This window comes from Saccostrea cucullata, unplaced genomic scaffold (genome assembly GCF_032062105.1).
Source record: "Saccostrea cucullata isolate Sc308-1 unplaced genomic scaffold, CSIRO_AGI_Scuc_v1 ctg49, whole genome shotgun sequence".
Classification (NCBI taxonomy): domain Eukaryota; kingdom Metazoa; phylum Mollusca; class Bivalvia; order Ostreida; family Ostreidae; genus Saccostrea; species Saccostrea cuccullata.
The window spans coordinates 850695-873653 of NW_026925976.1; the positions used below are offsets into that span (position 1 = coordinate 850695).

General features: G+C 31.6%; 1 protein-coding gene and 1 pseudogene across 1 annotated transcript; both read right to left on the reverse strand.

Moving 5' to 3' along the window:
• Positions 1 to 2532: 2532 nt before the first annotated feature.
• LOC134270249 (uncharacterized) lies at positions 2533 to 4373 on the reverse strand. The gene is made up of 4 exons (XM_062752447.1): positions 4267 to 4373; positions 3977 to 4025; positions 3617 to 3781; positions 2533 to 2811 (listed from the first exon to the last, which is right to left on the reverse strand). The coding sequence occupies exons 2-4, from the start codon at positions 4023 to 4025 to the stop codon at positions 2570 to 2572; spliced, it is 456 nt and encodes a 151-aa protein (XP_062608431.1). The 5' UTR covers positions 4267 to 4373; the 3' UTR covers positions 2533 to 2569.
• Positions 4374 to 7346: 2973 nt separating this feature from the next.
• On the reverse strand, positions 7347 to 22181 carry LOC134270252 (arylsulfatase B-like; annotated as a pseudogene).
• Positions 22182 to 22959: the final 778 nt, after the last annotated feature.

Consider the following 22959-nt stretch of genomic DNA (forward strand, 5'->3'; position numbering starts at 1 on the left):
AATAGTAGCGTAATTAGGGATAAACAGGTAGTTTGTAATTTATTAAGGTTGATATTCTATTACATCAATTGTAAAAAATACACAGTAAAAAGCTTAAGGGAAGATGTACGTTAACCACGAAAGAAAAATTTACATAAAAGCAACGCCATTGTTTTCTGAGAAAATAATAAAGTGACATATGATTTAAACAAACAAAAACATAACTTTGTTTTCATTTTCTTACATATTTAAAAGTTTATCAGGTTAGAATAGAAAGAGCAAGACATTGATTATAAAATTGATATACATGCACATCCTATTCAGTTTATGTCTACGTTTCATTTAACTGAGCAGTATAAATGAGTGACGGACATCATGCACCGGCCTAAACTGAAACATCTCTAGCATCGAAAGAACAAGTAAATATTTAGACTGTTTCAGTTTTATGTCAATTCTTGAACATAAGCTATGACAAACATGACTTAGAAACAGAAGATGTTTACACTTTCTAGGCATTTGATTCCACTTATGGAATTTCGGGGTTGGGTGGTGATTTTAACTTTACAGAGATTTATGTTTTCCGTAGATTTTTTTTAGGTTGAACACATTTTGTTATCCTTTTTTTTTTTATTTCATAAATTTTAGAAATATGACTATTCATCAAGTATCAAATGTATCTCTTATTGCAGTTGACTTTTCGGGATGCAGGTTTTGAAATGACTTTTAGACTACATCTCCTGCTTTCCTTTGGGGGAAGGAGGAATAAAACTCATTTTCACTGATACTTGATCATGGACTATTTTCTTAAATGATTTTAAATGACATGCATGATAAAATCTGAGCACTCATGCAGTTTATTTATTACTGATATATGTCAAAATTGAGTGTTGATATTTAATAAGTATAAATGGATAAAATCACTGTTCATGTAGAATGCTTGTTTGGTTATTGATGATTTATAATAACATCATCATGTTAGAAACATATTGAATCATTAAAATATTTTTTAAAATTTTTAACAAAATATAAGGATATTTTAAAGCCAATCATTTTTAAGATTTTTCACTGCAGAATTGAAGTTCTAGTAGACATAATTTTCGAACTTTAAACTTTAAAAAAAGAAGAATGGTACATATTTTATGTAATAATGTCCTCCTTCAAATCCAGTATATGACTAAAAGAATGTTTTATAACCATTATAGCGGTAGATGTCCTGAAGGAAAAATCGTTATCAGACTTTCAGAAGACGTCTTGGTCATTGAATTATAAATACAGTTTGAGATTTCTGCAGAATTTCAAATGGAAAAAATATAAAGCTTCAACTATTCTAGTACTTACTATAACCGCTGACATTACTTTCTGGGACGCAAAGCAAACTCACCTGAAACATTCAGCTGTTAAAGGCAAATGCTTCAATGGTGGTAAAACTTACCTTACCTCCTGGCTAGTGTACTCTTCGGACAAATAATTTTGCTTTAAGTCACAGACAAATTATTAGTACCTACCCACCGTAAATATGATTTGTCACGTAGGTTGACAATGATACATGAACAACTGCTCAAAAACTGAAGCATACGTATGGGATTCTGTATAACAGCTTGTCTAAAAAATACTTGTTGTTTTGGCATAGATTGATTTTGAGTTTTTCTCAATATTGTTTTCACTATAAATTCTGTCGTTAAAAGAGGATCATAAGGTCGAGATTTTTTTCTCAAAATAATAACAATTTAGCACTTAAAGAGAGCATTTGTCCTTCATTGCCCTCACAAAATAAAATTAAAAAACGGCAGAAAAATTAAAGCAATATGAGCTGGAAATTTGACATGGGAAAATTTTGCTGCAAATTTGTAATTAAATATTTCAATGATAGAAAAAAAGAACATTTATAAACTTCTATTGTTCACATTTGCGATGGGAAAACTTTTCATAAGCTTTAATTGAAACAAAATTACATTTAGAATGGATTAGATGTCAAATTTTAATTTCTGCTAAAGTTTTCACTAGGATTTTTCTGTGCTGAGATTGAATGTTTAAAAATTGATTACGAATGCTTGTTTACATCTGTGCAGTTGATATATGTAAATTGCACTTAGATAATAGGAAAATTTTTCAATATGTCGAAAAGCCAGCAAACGATCGCGAATTATGTCTGTTGCAATATTTTTTTGTTGTAGATGACATTCGCGTTATAAAGTCTGTGTAACATCAACACAAATATTTACTGTAGGTCGTCTGAATCAGAGATTCGACTGAAAAACAGCTTTCATACCATATTAAAATCATACATTCTAAAGATTTTTTGAGAATTTACCAGGTTCAAAAAACGTCTTGTTTAAATCTTATGAAAGTCTCAGAAACCATATGCTTAACTAGCTATCATATATCAGTTTAGTAATATAAAGACCAACGTACATGTAGGGTCTGATTTTGCAACTTTAACATTATGGTATAAATTAAAGCATGTCAACATAATAAAGGGTACACAATTTAAAAAGATAATACACGTAATATTAAATTTCATCTTTGATATCTACTGAAGAAGAAAAGAAAAAATGTATTTTGTTTTTATTTTATTTAAAAATCACACATGTTAACATGTTGTTCTTTCACAGATGTATCCCATCCTTGGGATTGGACGAGAAGTCACATAGCCCCACTGGAGATCGCTTTTGAAAATGACAGCAAAGTTTTTGACCACGGTTTGGGGTATTATTCCAGTGCGTGTTGATCTTTCGATGGGAAAATTGTTATAAATCATTTCAGAGCCATCTGCCCAGGACCAAGCGCCATTTTCTGATTGTCCACCGATAAACCAACCGTCACCACCGCTATCTGTAAAAATCAAATGCAAAATTACAGACAAAAAATCACAAGGATGTGTAAGAGTGCCTAATGAAATAATTTCCCTTTATAATATACAAATTTTTTTTTTTATGCAGGGGTATAAAGAGATGAGGGTGTCCTTATTTCCTTGCATCTGTAACACTTAGGGGTATCCATTTCCATTCCGCAACTACACTTAAACAACTGATTAAAATTTTACGAGATTTTCACAAAATCATCTTCCTTTTCAGTGCAATTGTGATTTCATTTTTTTTTCTTTTGATCCGATAGATAATTGGAATATTAATTTGCAAGACCTGGATGCTCCTGATTTTTCCTGTAACTTATAGCAATCTTTATTTGTATTTCCTCCAATAACAATGTAAATTTTATTTAATGAAGCTTTACATCTCATTTATTATATAAAGTGCCATTTTTGTTTTCATCTAACAGATCTAGAGATTTGGAGTTGCCTATACCAAATGAACTTTGCCATTACATTCTGATATGTATTGGAGCGCGTGAAGAGATAATTTGTTTTCAGAGGACAATTCTTACAGAATCTCTTGATTTCATTGTTTTAAATGATTTATCATCTAAAGTTTATATTGCGTCAAAGAAGTAGAATTCAATATGTTCAGAAAGATGTTTTATATTTGACATAACAGTGTATTATTATTTATTTAAAAGAACCTCTACAACTGGTTATATTCTACAAAAATATTTCAGGAAATGCAAATATTTTGTTGACATTTTTAAAAGAAGTTATCCCACTTATGAAACAACTAAAAAAATTGATTAACGTTTAACTTACTGCACTCTCCGGCGAGAAAGGTTTTCAGAGCTTGGTCCTCGTTTCTGTTTTCAATTTTAACTAGGTCCCAGCCTCTTGTTCTTCGACACTCATCCCGAGCCTGTTCCCAGGTTAGAGGTCTGTTGAAATCAATGATACGGTAGCGGCTACTGGCTCTGGTGGTGTCTTAAATAGAAATGACCTAATAGTCTAAACAATTCAAATATAACAGACAATGATGAAAAAAGTGACAATAACAACTAGTGATGGATCTTTATTTAAAAATCTGATCTTTCATAAGATGTATGCATTTTCTGAATAATTAATGCAATTATGAGTGTATAGGTAAGGCAGTGCAGTGTTGTTTTCTATTAAACTTACCTATCACAAACACAGCAAACAAAACAACAAGGAAAGCTGAGGAACTCATCTGTCAATTTATAAATAAATGATGTGAATTAAACATTGAAAAATACAAAATACATCACACAAGATAAGGCATTGGTTCTATTCAAATGTTATTTTTATTTTTTATTATTTAAATTAAGTCTATGTGACTCTCCTTCTCTCTCTCTAATTCTTTTTAAAGAAAAAAAAACTTTATTGATTGATTAACTCTAAAGAAATCTTTGTTTCTGCCTTTATATAAGCGGCTAACATCAACTACATACCTTATTTTGTTTCTTCCAAATTGACAAAAAAATCAAAAATTGCCAAATATATATACAACCAAATGGTGGAATTCCCCAAGCCTGCGGTTTTTGAAATCTTAATATTAAACATATTTCATTTAATCATAAGAAGTTATCATTAATAATTTATTTAGCGACAAGAAAATAACATTCTGAATATTAAAGATCTAAACGGCGCATTAAAGTTTGTTTATTTGGAAATCTGTACTTTAAGTCCATTGTAATCTACATAAAAGAAATCCGATGCATTTTCCGTAAACCAGGTTCTTTGGTCTTAGCATATATCCGGTTGATTTACATCATATATGTAATGGGGTTTTGGAGGAAGCTAATTAATAATAAATATCTTCTCATGCTTCTGTTGGGTACATGTAGTTTTATAATTATCTAGTGTTTCTCATAAATTGAAAAAATAAAAATTCGTCAGATTATCTGTCAATGACTTATATTTTCTTTTAGACAACATATTCACTTGTTTTCAATTTTAACAAGGTAAGAAGTACTATTGCGAAATATATGCATTTGGACACTATCAGTTGTTTACTTATTTCATTGTGCAAAATATTTTTTGAATATTAATTGGGATTTCCAAACCGAACTATTTTTAAATTGAATTAGTGTTCATTATTCAAATGCTGTTATTGAATAACACCTGTTAACAGGTAAGCAGTGAAAATATATGCTACATAAAAATTCAATGTTCCTCACCTCAAGTCTGTAAATCTACATAGCACTGATTTAATTACTCAATTTTGTGAAAGAAAAAAATCAACTTTAAAACTTTTGCGTGTTACTATCTTTTACTTTAAAAAACAGGAGTCCATTGATTCGTAAACTGAGCTTCATTATACGCATTTTCTCCCAACAATCGTTAAGGTCCTATTTTTATATAACTATTGTCAGCAGACAGACAAATAAAGGTAAAAATTACAAATTTTTCCTCTTTTCATTTTCTCCTTTTGATAAAATGTATAATGCATTCCAGTTTTGTTAAATAATTGTACTGTATTATTTCATTTGTGAAGGGAGTTGCCATTATTCAGAAGTATACTTACTGGAGTTTCATATTCATGTATGACTGTATATTGTTAAAACATAATTGTATAAGGGATCTATCGTTGTCGACAAGTTATGCGTTATCAATTATAAATAATCAAATTAATAATTGATAATATTCGATCCTTTTGGTTCGAATAGATAAGTATGGTGTGTATCTAATTTGCTTTGATCCATTTTTTTTTATCTCAGTACTCAATAAGACATATTTGCCATTGCTTTTTTATTTCTTTCCTTTGCCTTATATTTCCTCGAAAAATCATTTTTTTTTTTTTAAAAAGCGGAAATTGTTTACATTAAAAAACGAATACAATAAACATGTATCAGTAGGCAGGTGATTAACGTACATTAATTGTCCATTTCTTTTTTATTATTATTATTATTATTTTTGTTGTTGTATTAAGATATACTGTCAACTTTTTTTTTTAATTTTTTTTATTTTATTATTTATACCAATTGTCACAATATATACATGTTTATAATATCTTATTAACATCAAAACATCATTAATACATATTATAAATAAATACAAAAAATATAATAGTGACAATTGAGAGAGAGAGGACGAGAGAGAGAGAGAGAGAGAGAGAGAGAGAGAGAGAGAAAGAGAGAGAGAGAAAGAGGGATGAGAAATGGTGAAAGAAGAACAGAAAAGCATGTTCATAGAAATAAATAGTGGTATATGTATGTCCAAGCATTGCAAAAGGTCTTAGGGCGTCTGGTTTCAGGGTCTTACATGAGTAGAAGCCAGTCTTTCCATTTTTCATTAAAATCATTAATTTGATTACTTTTTGTTGCACTATATTTCATAGTAGATAGCAATGTTTTAATATCTCCACGTAATGCTTGTAATTTTAAAACCTCATTCCGACATTTAGTTCTGTATATAAATGATTTAATACTTAAAAATATTGTATTTAATTCAGTATTGTTGGGTTTTGGATTCCCAAATATGAAATTACAACTATCTTTTGGAAAGTCTATATTATGAGATTCACAAAGAATAGTAAAACTATGTAAAAGCTCCTGAACCTTCTGGCATTCCCACATAATATGAAAAATTGTTTCCTCACATGTCTCACAGAAGCTACATAGTTAAGTATCCCTCAAACCTATTTTATATAACATTTTATTTGTAACTAAGATATGTTGATTTATTCTGAATTGTAGCCATTGTAATTTAGAACTTTTTGTACATTGAAAAGGAATTTTGTATATCATTTCCCATAGGGAATCTTGAATGTCAAAATGTTTACTCCATTTTACTTTTGAAACAGGCACTATGTGTTCTGTATTCAAAATATTATACATAGCTTTTGTTCCCTTTTTACATAGACAGAATAATTTTAAATAAAAAGGTAGAATGGGCCTTGGGTTTAATCTTTCTTTGTTTACTTTTTCTACGGCCATTGCTTCTTTTACTGCTTTCTGTAAACTTGCATATGTTAAAAAGATGGTTTCTATATTAAATTTTTGCTTTTAGATCCTTTAATCCTAGAAAAGTTCCCTTTTCATCTAACAAGTCTGAGATAAAAACTACACCATTAATAAACCATTTGGAATAAAAAAAATGGGCTTATTGTCAATTTTAAGTTTTTTATTGTACCATAATGGTTGGGAGATAAAATCTTCCCATGATTCTATTCTCATTTTGTCTTCCCATTTGGGAAAAATTGATTAAAGGAATAATTGTCTGATTTTTTGTGATCAAACAGAAGGCGTTTTTGCATAAAACAATCCTCTGAGGACCTCTGATCATTTTTATATAAAATAAATCAAGAAATACATGGAACCCTTAGTGTGTCCGTTGCATGCTGTTATTAAGCTGAAAAATAGGCAAAATGGGGTAAATTTTGTATTAAGCTCTGAATTCATAATTGGGTCTCTTTCTAGCTGTATGGCAAAGTCTCCCTTTTGCGCTTAATCGAAATATATATTACGTATAATGGACATTCAATACTCTTATTATTCAGACTTCTTTCTTTGGAAATAAACAAATCCTGTACATCAAAACATTTATTCAAAGCAAACAATCATTCTGTCAGTATTACCCTTTTTACAAATCAAAATTTCTGGTGTACACTGTTATTTAATAATTAGCACCACCCCGGAGTCCAAAATCCACCATAATTCGTTGGCGCTGCAGATTTAGTATTAGATGGAAAATTAGCAGGTACAATTTGTTTGTGATACTCTTCAAGCCTCGATTTCAATTTAGATACCACATCAGGGAGCTTTTTTGACAAATCCACGTGTTCATTTGGGTCATCTAAAATGGAATATTATCGTTTAGTTAACCTTAGAATTTCATTGTTATTGATTAGAATAATTTTTATAATTAAACAAGACTGATTTTAACTTTCAGAATTTCAGTAAATATAAAAAAAATTACACAAGATTAATAGATTTTATGTTGTTATATACTGCAGATTACGATTTGATTTAATAACTCATTTCTTATAAGAGAAAACATTTTAAACAAGAGCAATAGTGCAAAAGAGAATATATTAGATCGACTGATGCATGTTCATAATTTTGAATAGAATGAATTTCATTATAATATCTACAGCAACTTCGATATCAGACCTTTTAAATTAAATAGCATCACTTTGTCAGTAAAAGGCCATGTGACGTTCGCTGGTGCATCGTTATAATTTTCTTTTACCACTTGATCAGGCTTGTACCAGCCCTGATATAGACCTGGATAGCCATCTATTAATTTGTAATCTCCAATCCTAAAACATTTATTTTACAAAAACATTTAGTCTCATTGTATATTATCATTGTATTGCAAAATTCGTACATTTCACTTTATAGCATTGTAAAGTATTTAACATTAACAGTCTATTAAGCACGTCAATGTCATATTAAATTAAATATATTAAAATTTAATTTTGTATTTTTCAAAAATACTACGCCATATATATTAAGCACGTCAATGTCATATTAAATTATTAAAATTTGCACTAATATCTAGGTTTTTTGCTTGAAAATAAAGAACTTTATTCGGTAATAACCAATATTTGCCCCCCAAATCAAACTTTGATGAAGGTATATTTAATTAAGTTCTTAAACAGGGGAGTATATGCTGACTTCAAAACACTGAAAATTTTCATAAGTAATGACGTCATATGTGCGTAATGACGTCACAAACATGACGTAAATTTAAGTTTTTTATGAATTCTACAGAAAATAATCATATTTCGTCGATATTTTGAGTAAAAGTGACCGAGCGCATGTGTGTTCAGGATAAATATTTTGATATAATGTGTAGAATGATAATATCAATGAAATATGTAAATATTGTTCTTGAACAAACTTGCGCTCTATAAATTTTAAAGCTAAAATTGTTGAAATTTTGTCCATTTTGTCCTCTTTCTGAAAAAGGATATAAAATCGGACTAGTTTGTGAAGTCATAAAAACAAAAATTGTGAATAAACTGCTTTGAAACTTTAATATGTTCTGTTAATTTATATTTCTCATACAATTTATTGAATTCAGCACATTTCAGGAAGTTTTCAAAATTTGACTTTTGAGGGGGCAAGTATATGCAATATACCGCATATAGTTCTTAACCAGCCCTTTATAACCATAAATATACAAGAAAATAGAACAGAATATACCATATTAAACAGTTGGAAAAGTTATTGGTAATTGTATGGTGAAAATAAAAAAACATTAAATGATCTATATGTACCTTATAGCAGCATGGCCACAGACCTCCGGTTTCTTATCATCGATGTTGTATATAAATTCGGTTCTTTTGGAGACTCCCCTCCCGTTCTTAGACTATCCCACTGATCGATTCCGTCTAGAGTTGGGTCTGTGAAGCATTAAAAAGTAATCATAATTTTATACAATATTTCCTTAGACACAAAGAAGACGCTATATTTCAAAGTGTAATAAACAGTCATAAGAATAAATCAAATACATCTCCATACATATAAAAATTAAGGTATTGGAATACCTTCATAATCACATTCAGTATCATCTTTCAGAGTTATATAATAAATCTGATTGGATTAGAGAATGTCACGTGAGGTGTGACAATTCGTGATGCCTCTCTCACTCGCAGGGTGACAATTGTTGTCACTTTTCAGATGGCAATGAAATAACGTAAGCGAACATGCATATTTACAACTGTGTTGTCGACCTTTGAATGAGATTACGGTAGTTTAAACGAGATACTGTAATTTATAATTATAGATGTACAATTCCTAAATATGCCAAATCGGTAAACAATGAATTCTAACAATGACATCAAAGTTGTCTGTTGAAATATTTTGAAAGTATGAACTCAGAGCATAGTAGGGGAACATAACTTGGGACTTTAATTAGTAGGGGAATTAAATTGATAATTTAAATTCTTCAGGGTAAGAAAACAATTATGGACTGTTTAGAAGGGAAACAATACCAATTCTTCAATTCTTAGGTCTGAGTAGGGTTGTCACCCTCGGGCGCAAGCACCCTCGTGTAAAATTGTATATAATTGAAATCTAGCTTTGTATAGGAATCAATGTCTAATAAATACATTAAAATTTGGTGTCTGGTGATTACAGTAAAGACTGTATGAATTTATCTTCAACATAGGAGTTGTGTTTGTTACACTTTAGTTTTTACCTGGTGTTCCTCCGGCTGCACTAAGAACAGTAGGCATCCAGTCCACTGCATGTATAATACTGTAAGTAATAAGTCAGTTACAGAGGAGAATAATCCATGTTTATATTAGAAAACAAACTAAATGTACTTGTATATGTGAATATTTAAATGTACAAACCATATTAAGTACATACATGAACGTTTTGTTAAAATTTAAAAAAAAAAAATTCGTCAATTAAAATAAAATATTTTACTCATTTGCTTCGAAACCTCTCAAACCAAAAAGGGTTTTAACTTGACAAGTTGTTAAAGAACACAATGTCGATCACATTTTTTCTGACAAATATTCAGCTGCTCAGATTTAAAACAAGGTACATGTATCATTCAGACCTTTGCAATCCTTACATTCTTGGTTTTTTTTACAGGGACTGGTTAAAAGCTTTTATGATGCCCCCTGTCTCATAGGATCACTTCGTTATAAATAGGGATCTGACCTATAGGACCGGGCTTGGTTTTATTCTCTACAAAAAGCTTGGATTTTTTGATTAATGACATTAGGCTGAATAAATATAACAATTTGTTTTTCCTAAATCTTTATTTCAGTGAGTAGAGATAGGAGCTGAACCCTTTCATAGATTTCTCAGTTTGTTATCTCCAAACATAATAATTGATATTTTTCTTTACTTCTTATTGTGCTTAATGTTAATGTATACTGTCTCTGAAATTCTATTCTTTATGTTCAGGCTATTTATCCGTGGATATAATAAAACATGCCATTAATGTGTGCAAATTATATAGGCCTAAATGAAATCCAAGGAAAACAGTTACTGATATACGTAAACAAAGTCAATGTGATTAAATTCTTAGGAATATATACAAATGAAATTCTTCGCAGCTCAATGCTTCCAAGAATACCTGTATCGAGTAACACAAAGTGAGCTTTTCTTGTCCTCGGAGAAAGTGTGCTTATATTGTTCCGCCTGACTGACAACTGTACATTGGAACCGTGATCTCTCTTTAGTGTTCCTTATATCAAAAATGGGCATGCATAAAGGATAAATAATTGAAAGTAAATGCAAAGGTCTATAAAAAAAAATAAAATAGTCTTTGAAAAGGTGAAAAATGAAAAATTTAAAGGTATGGTACCAGGTGGATTCGAACCCTCGAATTTAAAAAGAAAGCATCGTCAATGTAAAAGTCAGCAAATATATCAACTGAGCTAGTCTGATTATAAAATTGTATGGCATAAATTTTAAGCGGATTATCAAAATCAGGTTTCCTTAATTTTCGTAGGTTTTTTGTGAATTTCGACCCTAGGGCAGGGGTGCCCCTAAAAAAATCCTATCTTAAATTATCTTAAATTATTCTTTACATCCCAACCTATCAAAATATCACAGTTTTATTTAGGGGCAGGCCTGCCCTGAAGGACTTCTAGGCCAAAATACATACAGAAATCAACGCTTTAATGGACAAAATAGTGTTTTGTCTAATTTTGGAGATTTATTGTACAGTTGTAAATAATATATATTTGGTATAAAATACAAATTTGAAAACTTTAGACATATATACGATAGAAAATAACAAATGAAGATTAATTTTTGAATGTAACTTTTTCCGGGAAATTGTTCTCTCCTATAGGTCAATTCTTTTGTCAAAGCGAATACATCCTTTCCTTTCTGAGAAGAATTCAGTTACTTACCCGTTATAAACAGAGTTAGTTTTCTGTATGCCGGCCCCGGATATAAATGCGGTGGCTCTTGTTCCCCCTTCGAAAACCGTGGCCTTACCTCCCCTCAGTGGGTAGTTATTTCCGGCAAATGTCACCCAGCCACCATTCTGAATGCGGAAGAAATCATTGAAAAAATCAAATAAAGAAAAAAGCTTGCAAAACATAAGCTACAAATGATGTTGAAAAGAGGATTCAATTTGTTTGCATAATCCTATCAATTTCTCAATCTTCTACACTATTGGTGAATTATCGCGTATTCCACAATTTTCTAAACAAACACTTTTATTCCTATATTTTAAATATACCGTGAAATCTCCAATTTTTGTTGAGTCATTTTTTGAGGTTTCGAGGTTTGTAAAAGAAATATTGATTTTTTTTGTTTTTTGGATTTGATTTCATTGTCTGAGATATTTTGAGTAGAAATGCAATGGCATTTTTATTTCGAATTTGACATTATTTTGGGGTATGTCTAAAACTCGAAAACAACGAAAATAAAACCCCATGAAATTTAGTGATTTGAAAGTATATATAGGTACTTTTTGTACTTACGTCTGCAGTAAATATAATAAGTGTATCGTTGAACATTCCTTTAGCTTTTAAGGCATCAGTTACGTTTCCTATTGCTTCATCCATTGCTGTCACCATGCCTGAAAGTATCAAGAATTTAGGAAATCATTATAGTTTTGTAAATTCATGATTATCAACATTATTAATGAACGCCGTCCTTGTGAATTGAAAAATCGACACATTGGGGAAAAATCCCATTATTTTTTTTAAAAGTGACCTTTACCTAGGTAGGTTTTGCGTGACTTTGTTTTCACTTTTGGGTACATGGCACTATAACGAGCTGGGACCTATTGGACAAGATGTTTTAAAAGATTGAGTGAGTACATGTATAATGACATCAGCAGATACTTAGACAATCAACTGCTGAACACATTTGTCATTTTTAGTAGAATAAAGACATTATTTGTATTTAATACATCATGTGCAAAATTTCATGCAGCATTTCAAAATTTTGGTCTTTGACTACCTGCAAAGGTTCGTGTACAGATTGGAACGGCAGATACATATACATAGGCTTAGTCATGTCATGATCCATAATGATAGACTGGGCTCGGCGGGCATACATGTGCTGTAATAAAAAGAAATTTATATATATACTAGTGAAAATTACAAATTATTGTCTCAATTATATTCAGTTGTCGGTCATTGGGATAAAAGATGCAATCCTATTCTACCTGGAAGGAGAAAGGCAGGGGAAAGACATTTTTAACCAATTCCCCGAAAATTGATTTTTGAGTTATTAGAAACTATTGTGTAACGGAATCTATTCAATAAAGGCAAAAATTCCCCCCATTTTGCAAGAATTGCTAATATTTTTTCCACTCTAAAAGGTGATATCAACATTTGTTCGATTGTTCAAAGTCAAACGTAAATCGGTCACTATAATACCCATCGGCTGATTGTAAGGTTTCAATAAAATGAAATTTCCGTATAAATGGAAACTAAGTAGAGGCAAATTAAACTATATATTTGTCCTTAAAATATTGTTACCGTAGTTTATTTTAGACGGGAAGTAATATTAGCGATTTTGAATTGTTCACTAATGACACTATTATAACTAGAACGCAATAAATTTTTAGCAATATTCAATTTCAGCGATCTTGGCACTCTCGCTGATAATGCCAAAATTTGATCCTCGCTAAAAATTCTGAGTATACATTTCAACGAAAGTTTTTGAGAACCCTTGATTACAATAGCCAATCAGAATACACTTACCGCGGAGTATTCTCCCGTGGCATTAACAGGTGTTTTATTGTCCCGGAAGTCCTTACCACCGGCTGTTTATGCATAAGGAAACATGTATATTTATATTAAAAAATCGAATACTCATTTAAACTGTTTATTTATTTAACAGGTGGTATCCAAAAAAAAAAAGATATGGCCACCGTATCTTGATATCTTTGCAAGCAGGTAATAATATATTAATTTTTTTATTTTACACACTAAGCTGGTAATTTTCTATTAGATTACAGTAACTTATCAATATTAAACTGGTAATAATCTATAAGATTATAGTAACTTACCAACATTAAGCTGGTAATAATCTTCCTGTCCATTGTAATAACCATAGAACGTATCAAACCCTCTATAAGTCGGCGTGCACTCCCACTTACAAAATCCTAGATGCCACCTAAAATCATTCAGAATTCTCTATATTCCATACTTACTGTAAAAAGTTTGATTTTTGAGATCCAATTATAAAAAAGAAATTATATTTCCAATTTTAATTTATTTTTTTTAAATTGCACGAATAAAGTGTCGGCTAATTCAAAATATGAGAAATAAAGACATTTATATCTATAATATAATTTATTATGGATAACTATATATTGTGTTCAAACCCTATGGGCTACAAAAAAGGGCAGTTTTAAACACGTGGAGATATATTCGTTTAAGAAGTTGTCTCTATGAGTTCTGATAGCTCAAGTGAAAATCTTTTAATATTTCAAACAATGATCGATCTGAAAATTTCAAACGAACACAACGAATCTGATAGAGAATAATCATAAGCAACAGATATTCCAGTAATGGGACCAGGTGCCAAAAAGACAAAGCATCCCATGTCTACTAAACTCTACAAAAATATAAAATGCTACAAGATTATATGCTATATTTAAGAAATAAAGTTCGCGTTTTCGTGAATGTTGCAAAATAACCTCCGAGGTCGAGAAATGTTGTTTGAAATATAAAAGCCGAGGCGTTAGCCGAGGCTTTTATATTTCAAACAACATTTCGAGACCGAGGAGGTTATTCTGCATCATTCACGACAACAAGGACTTTATTTCTATTCTACCATGGACGATAAATACGGCCGATTGTTTCCTCTATAGAGAAACGAATTAGGTCACCATCTCGATTACGCTGTTCTATTTAACACCAGAGAGAAATTTTGTTGACTAACCTATATATGGAATGCAGATATTTGAGCTTTCCTTGCATTAAAAACAGTCTTGTTTAATTACAAATTTGTTCGTAAAATTTGTTCGTAATATATGTATTGATCAGTTAAAATGAATATACAAAAACAAAATCATGTTCTTGTTTTATTGCTAAAATCATGTTGTTTAATGTGTAGGGAGGTACGTGGAATAGCCCCGCTTAGCTATAAAAACCGACAATCATCAGCAACTTGATGCAATTTACAGTGTTTATACTGCAAAAGATGACACATTGATGCGGTCTAATCAAGTATTTCATTCTACAGCCAAACATGCATTTGAATTGTTCAGATTTGATACGTGTTTCTGATCTGATAATTTTTTGATGACGTTCGTGGTCTATTGGAGAATAATGTCGGCTTCCTTTTAAGATTTCAATAACCGTGGTAGAATTGGTTACAATTACTGTTTTAAGGTCATAAATTTTTGAAATGCTGACTTAAACACGAGGTTGTTTAAAATAATGTATTGAAGCCTGTGAAGACAGTCGGATATGTCCCACTCGACTGAGCTAGAAACAAGTTACTTCAATATTACACTGTAAAAAAAATTCTTCTGGTTACAAATGATGGCATTATTTGTGACCAGTACATCTGTAATATGAAAATATATGTTTATGAATTCAATGACTTCACTATGCTACGTCAAATCTTTTCAAGATAAATTCAGAATTTTCAAATATTGATGAGAAAAGATGAATTACTTTCCTATGGCGTGGGTAGTGTACCCCAGTTGTTTAAGCTTCTGTGGTAAAAATGTGTAATTCGATGGAGAACAAGTAGCCTGCTCGGGAAGAATAGCAAGGTGCTGGAAAAGAAAGTTTTCTATTAACTAAAAAGTCATTTAAATGTTTAAGCTTTAGTCATAGTTTATTGCAAAATAACGTAAAAGGCAAAGGAACCATCCAGCATAACATTAAAAAAAAAATAAATAGTTAACAGCATCTGATAAGGACATACACCAATATAAGACTCTCTTCGCACGTCAAAAGAATTTAGATCCGCCCCCTCTTCAATGAGATAATAAGTATTGACTGTACCAAATCAACAATCATAATTATATGCTTGATAATGATATGACTTACCTGGAGGCCGGACTTGTAGGCGTAGTGACCAGTCATGAACGAGTTCCTCGACCTACAATTCGAAAAATTCGAAAAATTGTATTTTGAATTTCATTATGATTTACTGTTATTCGTCAGGTTGAAATTCAAAATGCAAATACAGTACTTTTACATTGTTAATTATATATATCCAGAATCGTTTCTCTTTTTAAATAATGTTTTTTTTTTAAAACAATTCGATTTAAATAACTCATCGGCACTTTACGCTTTATAAAACAAAAAAATCTGTTTATCATAAAAAACAAAGTTGTTCAATCCAAGGTTACATGTCTAAAAGTAAGTTTTTAGTAGCAATTAATTTTATTCGTAATAATTATAATCTACGATTGTTTCAACTACGACAAGTGTTAAAAAACAAGTTTTAGTACGAACAAATTATTTTCTGAGTAGATGTATGATGTATATAACATCTACATCTGATGTATTGAAGGTCTGTGTTTGCTCTGTTCTAATTTTTATTCTTAAGTGGAATTTTGGACTTAAATACTGTTCGTTATCTCTATTCATACATGCCATACAAAGACTACCATACGAATTTATTTTTATAAAAAAGTTTTATGTTATTTGTGATGAAGTTGACTTTTGTTTAGTGAATATTATGTTTGACTTTGTGTTTTCCTGGTAAGTTTTGGTGGTTACCCGTTTTCGTACTTTTGAGGGTGTGTATAAAAGCTAAATTTAGAAAACTGGTTGGTCAGAAGGAAACGACGCGTGGCAGTGAAAGAGGTATTGTGCCACGCCACGTCTACAGTTTTGGTCGCCATGGACGTTCTTATAATTGGTGAATTTTAGAAATAAGTCTGGAACCGGTGGCCTGGGAACGGTGAAATTCTATGTGTGGTCATTTCTGTTTTTCTCTAGCCGGTAAGCTTGTTTTCGTTACTATTTATAGGAGTTTGTTAGTTTTTGTCTGTATCTTGTTTTTTGTTATATAGATGTTTATATTTTGTTATTTGATAGTATTCTAGATAAGTAATTTAATATATTTAGTGCATAGGGCATAAAGTATACTAGGGGCTTAGGACGGCAGATGTGAGTGGTCGAGTGGTCAGTTTGTGTCTAGGACAGGACCATACGGAGGGGCGGCGGCGGTACAGCATATACGTGTACTACACAGTGTCTAACCCACATACTAAACAAACCGGAAGTTCTTGCGTTTCTTCATTGACAACATGATGCAGTCATCGGGTTATGAAAATAAACCGGCAATTAATCGAAGACATGATAAGTTTTTAAATGTGTTGTGTATTAAAACACATAGATATATGATGAAAGGTTCACCTGGGAACACAATTTTGCAAACATGCAGCTTTGTTTTTAAACACAATGCAAAACGCACTGAAAAGATATATTATGGCGTTGACAATTCATCCTATATTGGTAATAATTGTATCAAATAATGAGAAATAAAAGTATTGGGGTATTCAAACGTAATTTATTCCTAATAACGAGTATATTATCTTAAATTTTACTGATTTAATCAAAATGCGACTGTATCCGTCGTTCAATATTTACTGTATGTGTCGTTGTGCGGGACAGTATTTTCATTGTACGAGTCGTTCGTAAATTATGTGCGTTCTTAATTGAAAAGTTCTAGTATAAATTTATTCTGTTTTTTTCATTCCTTCTCATTTACATGACTCCAAATTGAAATATCATTGTCGCCTGTCTTTAGGCTGTTTCTCTTGTGGAAAGGTGATAAAATTATAGACGTTTTGCGATTAGACCATTTTTTTTCGATATAGAAGGTCCTATAAAAGAAAAGTGAATAAAAATTATTTTCATAATTTAACTTCCTATTTACAGAGACTATAGTAAAATCGTTTTTCAATTACTTTTCTATAAAAGACTGATAAAATCTTGTCGCTAAGAAAGCATTAAACGTTACAAGAACTTATCCTCCGATAAAAATTTAGGTAAAAACGTAAATTCATAAATTAATTCCAATTTATTATTACTGTTATGGGTATTTAAGGATTCCATTCTTATGCTGTATATTGTTGTTATGCGTTTATCAATCCTATTCTTTCAACTGTCAACAGATTCATAATTTACAAGCGTACCTTTTTTTTCTATGTTCAAACAATATTTTAACTGAACCTTCCTATATGTCAGGCTTGATAGCTATGTGGCTCTGTGCATGGCCTTGGGAACCGGGAGAGGGAGGAGAACGGAGGGCTTTACCCCCAAATTATTTTGACAATATATATAGTGCCATATGATAATATAGAAAGCAGATGTCTGTGCCCCCTCTATAAAAACCTATGATATTTGGTAGTTGACAGTGCCCCAGAATGAAAATGTACTGGTATGGCTGTGCCCCGATCCCCCAACTGAAATTGCTTCCTAGGGGCCAGCTTTGTGCTACTGATTTTCAAACTGAATAAAACCAAAATGTGGGAAAAATAGGCAACAATCTGATATTTTCTTAACAAGCCTTACCTTTAACAAAAGTAACTATTCAACATCCCTTGCGTACATGAGTTATTTTCTTCAATATAATATTATATACTTACATGCACATTTAATGTGTGAAACAGTAATACATGTATTTACTTATAATATTATGTCATATTTTAATTCCAATATCAATTTTTATTTCCCGCTCTCACTAAAAATGGGGCATATGTATCTTGGAACTGTCTGGACGTCCATCCGTCTTTCTGTCAGTCTTTAGTACTTTCATCCGTTTCCACGCAATATCTCGAGAAGCCTTTGAACTTTAGCAACGAAAATTTAGATTGAAAAATAAATAGGAGTCTTCTTTAGGCTACGGGCGCAATTTTACAAGTGAACTTACGACTAAGACCTATATCAATTTTAAAGAGTCTTATTCATTTGTCGAAATTTTACAATCATTTGAATTTTTTGTCTTAGTCGTACGTTCTTTTGTAAAATATATAAATGAGGCATGAGTTCCAAAAATGATTGCATAACAAAGTTTTCAATTTCGTGGCGCAGTGGTTAGAGCGTCTGCTCTAGAGTCGCGAAGTAAGGAGTCAATCAATACGTCGCGGGTTCGAATCCCACCGTGGGACGTGGAGACCGGTCTTTCGGATGAGACCGTATTAACCGAGGTCCCGTGTCGCAGCAGGTGTTGGCACGAAAAAGATCCCTCTCTGCTCAATGACCCTAAGTACTGGACGAGTACTGGACAAAATTTGCAGCTCTCCACCGACAAGTGGCGGCGTCTCTATACGAGTTAAAAATTCTCGAGAGCGACGTTAAACAATATACAATCAATCAATTTTATGACCTAATCAACGGACCAAGTTCAATCAGCGTTAAATCTTGTTGCCAGTGCATGTAAATTTTCCAATATTGATTTCATAAAGCCATATATATTTGCCTCTTGAGGTCATGTATTCTTTTAGCATGGCTATAGAAACCGGAAAGGTGGGTTGTGCCCCCAATGATTTGCGATAAATTGAATACTATTGTAAACACAGCCACATGCACTATAATGCTACTATATGATTGTGCTCCCTCAGTATAAAAACCGTATGATGATGTTTTTTGCTTGTCAAGGAAATTTTCAGAGTTGATATTGCCCCCCTGAATATAGGTTGCGCTTCTTAGGAGCCTCTTTAGACTACGTGCTGTATAAGCACAAAACACAATGTTGCATCATTCTACTTTTGATGTCTCCTCAACTGACATTCATCCTTAAGAAATTCTAAAAAGGAAATTAATCATTTTCGCGCATTTGTTTAATAAAAACATTGTTAATGCAACATTTTAAATATAAATGTAGGTTTCCTGAGTTACCCATTTGACCTTTTCTGTTTTTGTTACCACTTGTCGGTACATGTATATGTACATTGTCGTATGTTCACAGTTTTATTTATTGTTTTATACCCCCCGCTTGAAAAGTAATTGATATAGTAATCGGGATTCCGTCCTTCCGTCATTCTGTACCTTCTTCCGTCTGTTACGCTTTGGGGTACCCATCTCTTATCCGCAACACTACTCATACCACTGGATGAAAATTTCACAGAATCTTAATTACATATTGCCATTGTGCATCTTTTTTTTTTGTTTTACTTTTTGATCCGACTCATATTTTGAGTTACCAATAGCAAAATATGGACAGTCATTATATTCATATGGGAAGGGGGGTATCATTTAGTGAGCGCATTGCTCACATACCTCTGTTTTTTTTTTCCTTTTCTTTTTTAATTTTTTTTTGTTTTAGTTATTTTTAATTATTTGTCTGTGTATTTTGTTTCTATTTGGTTTTTCGTTTTTATCTTTTATTGACAACCATTAATAATGTTGTTAAATCTCAAATTTTAGACTCCAAAATTTGGTATAAATGAAAGAATGAAACTCCTTGACTTTGAGTTAAAATGTATGTATGAACTGTGGTACTCAGAGAACCGTCAAGACTTGTGGATCTCTTGTTTGTTCAATTACATGCCAGTACAACTTGCGTTTTTTAAGGAACGAACAATACAATTCGAACAATCTAGTTTGAAACGACGCATACAGTGATCACTATGACAAGGGTTTTTTAAATTGTGTATTTTCAAACCTTAACAATTAAAATATAAAACCCCAAAGCACACATGACATTGTTTTATATCAAAATTTTCAATATTTGCCATTTCGGGAAATAATTATATCTCTTGTGGACTAGAAACAACGTACAAACGATACATGCATGTGAAAATATGTGAGAAAACGATTGCGTTTTTTTAAATTTCTACCTACATATTTATTCAATTTTAATACAAACAACTGACACTTGTTCAGTGGAATATGGCGAATGATAATTACATTTATTCAGCATGTTTGTTTGTCAATAATGGTGCTAAACTTGCATTTTAACGGGTGGTTGTTCTCCTCTAGGCTTGTTTACACGCTTCGATACGCAAGGACTTCCGGTTTTTTTAGTATGTGGGTTAGATACCGTAACTACGTCCTTACAGAATTGGAGAACACCATAACGCCTGTCTAACGGAGGGATATATGTATATAGAAACGTTATAGAGGGAGACCTGTGAATCCGGCAGTTTAGACGGTCAGTGAATGTGATGTTGACTCAGCGGTGTATGGAGGCCATGTGGTGCTGATATTAGTGTTGAAGTAGGAACAGTGATCAGACAAACTCCCAATTTGGTTTATAAATAAAATAATTCTAAAGTTATATTATAGTGAACAGTATTGAAAGTATAAATTCTGATTTGAATTTTTTTACTTGAAGTTCATAATTTTATAAAACAAAGTTACTGTTTTCATTAAACAAGTTTTGTTTGATATTTATTTCTGGCACGCAATTCTAAGTTCATTGTTTGTTGGTGTATCAGTTTATTCTTTGTATAGTTATACTTTTTTTCTTTCTTTGTGTGAGTGTTTTCGAGTGTGGTGTATGTAAGGTTTTTTGTGTTTTTGCTTGTTTATTCATTTCTTTGATCTGTTGAATAAATTTATTTTTGTTTAATTGGTTTTACAGTGTTTCGTTTTCTTCTGGACTCACACAAAGTTCAAAAGAACTCATTACATTATTAATATACATTTATCAATATTTATGCTTTTATTAGCTGTTATTTATCTAAAAATCCACATTCTAACGTCACAGCTGTGGGATATTGAAAATACTCTTTAAATTAATGGGTTAACAAATTTATGCCCAATTTCTCTCCTGAAAAGTGTGAAACTTACGGCGTACAGACGGGCATTACATAGGAAGACTGTAAGATCATGCCGCTGTGCGCCAGTTTGTCAATGTTTGGTGTGATAACGTCAGAGTTCCGGAAACCGACATCATTCCATCCTAATAAAAATTAATAGATGTTCATATCATGAACAAAATAAAATAGTTTATTTCCAATTATGGGCTTCCAGAGAGGCATATGACAGACAAATTAGTGGGGAAAAAGATTAATCAATGAAGAGATAATATACCCGGTAGACATATCTTTTTGTCTCTAACAAAACCATTTTAAAATAAACTTATGAAACCTTTTTGTTTCATAAATTAGACCTTTAAAAGCTTTTCAACATGCAAGCAAACTAGGAAAGAAATAAACACGACTAGAGGAGCCAAGAATTATTATGTATGTACATAAGTTTATTTAAGCCTTCTTTAGCATGATTAGCTAATGAGACAAGTATATGCATGTAATTCAGGTTTAATTCTTGCAATACTTGAGCGTATCCAAGAACTGTAAATAGGATACTGCTTTCAATAATTTTTTAAATTGCGATGTGAAACAATTAAACTATTCACGTTACTTTAATCATGTAAATCAATGTCTTACCATAGTCATCTGCCACTATGAAGAGGATGTGTGGGGCTTTAGCAAAAACTGAAGTTCCTAGATGAAGACAGGTAACACAGAACAAAAGGATAGCAGTAGACATTTTACCGGAATATGTATCTCAGATCGATGCAGAATTTATATTCTATTTGTGTTCAGGTCAGTCACATGAATCGCGGTTCAGAAAGTGGGACTGCCTCTGCACTCTTAATAATCTGATGTTTATTGTTTACATCGTTAACATAATATTTGTGCCTTCATATGTCATGTATGTGTCTTTAATAGTTCTAACATTAAGATTTCCTGGCGATTTTCTTGTTTCATTTTTACATTTAATCTATGTATATATGTTTATCTTACAGCTACAAAGATGTCACTTAATGTTACGCATGGAATCATCGAATAATAGAGAGCTGTCAATTGAAAACTCTTATTTGTTGATCTCGGTATGTCCATTCAGTTTAATTCTAAACGCTCGGTTTTATTTTCCCGTCTGTATTCGGCACGCATTTATTTGTCTGACGTCACGGCGTCAGACAGTATTAGATTTAACCATGGCTTATTTATGGAGTCGTTCCATGAAATTGTTTAGATAGTTCGATGGTGGAAATTTCGATACATGCATAATCTCCAAAGAAGCTCGTCCCAGGAGGAAATGAGCTTTTGTTTACATTACTGAATGATCTTGTCTTTAGTATAATCCGTGCTTTCATCTTTGAATATGCCCGCTTCAGTTCTCTATAAAAAGTGCCATATTTAATAAATCTCACTGTTTTGTGTTGTGTATCAAGTATTAAGTCATTGTCTGACGCCACGTCACAGCGTCAGACAGTACTAGATTTAACCAGGGCTTATTCCATGAAATTGTTTAGATAGTTCGATAGAGGAATGTTCGA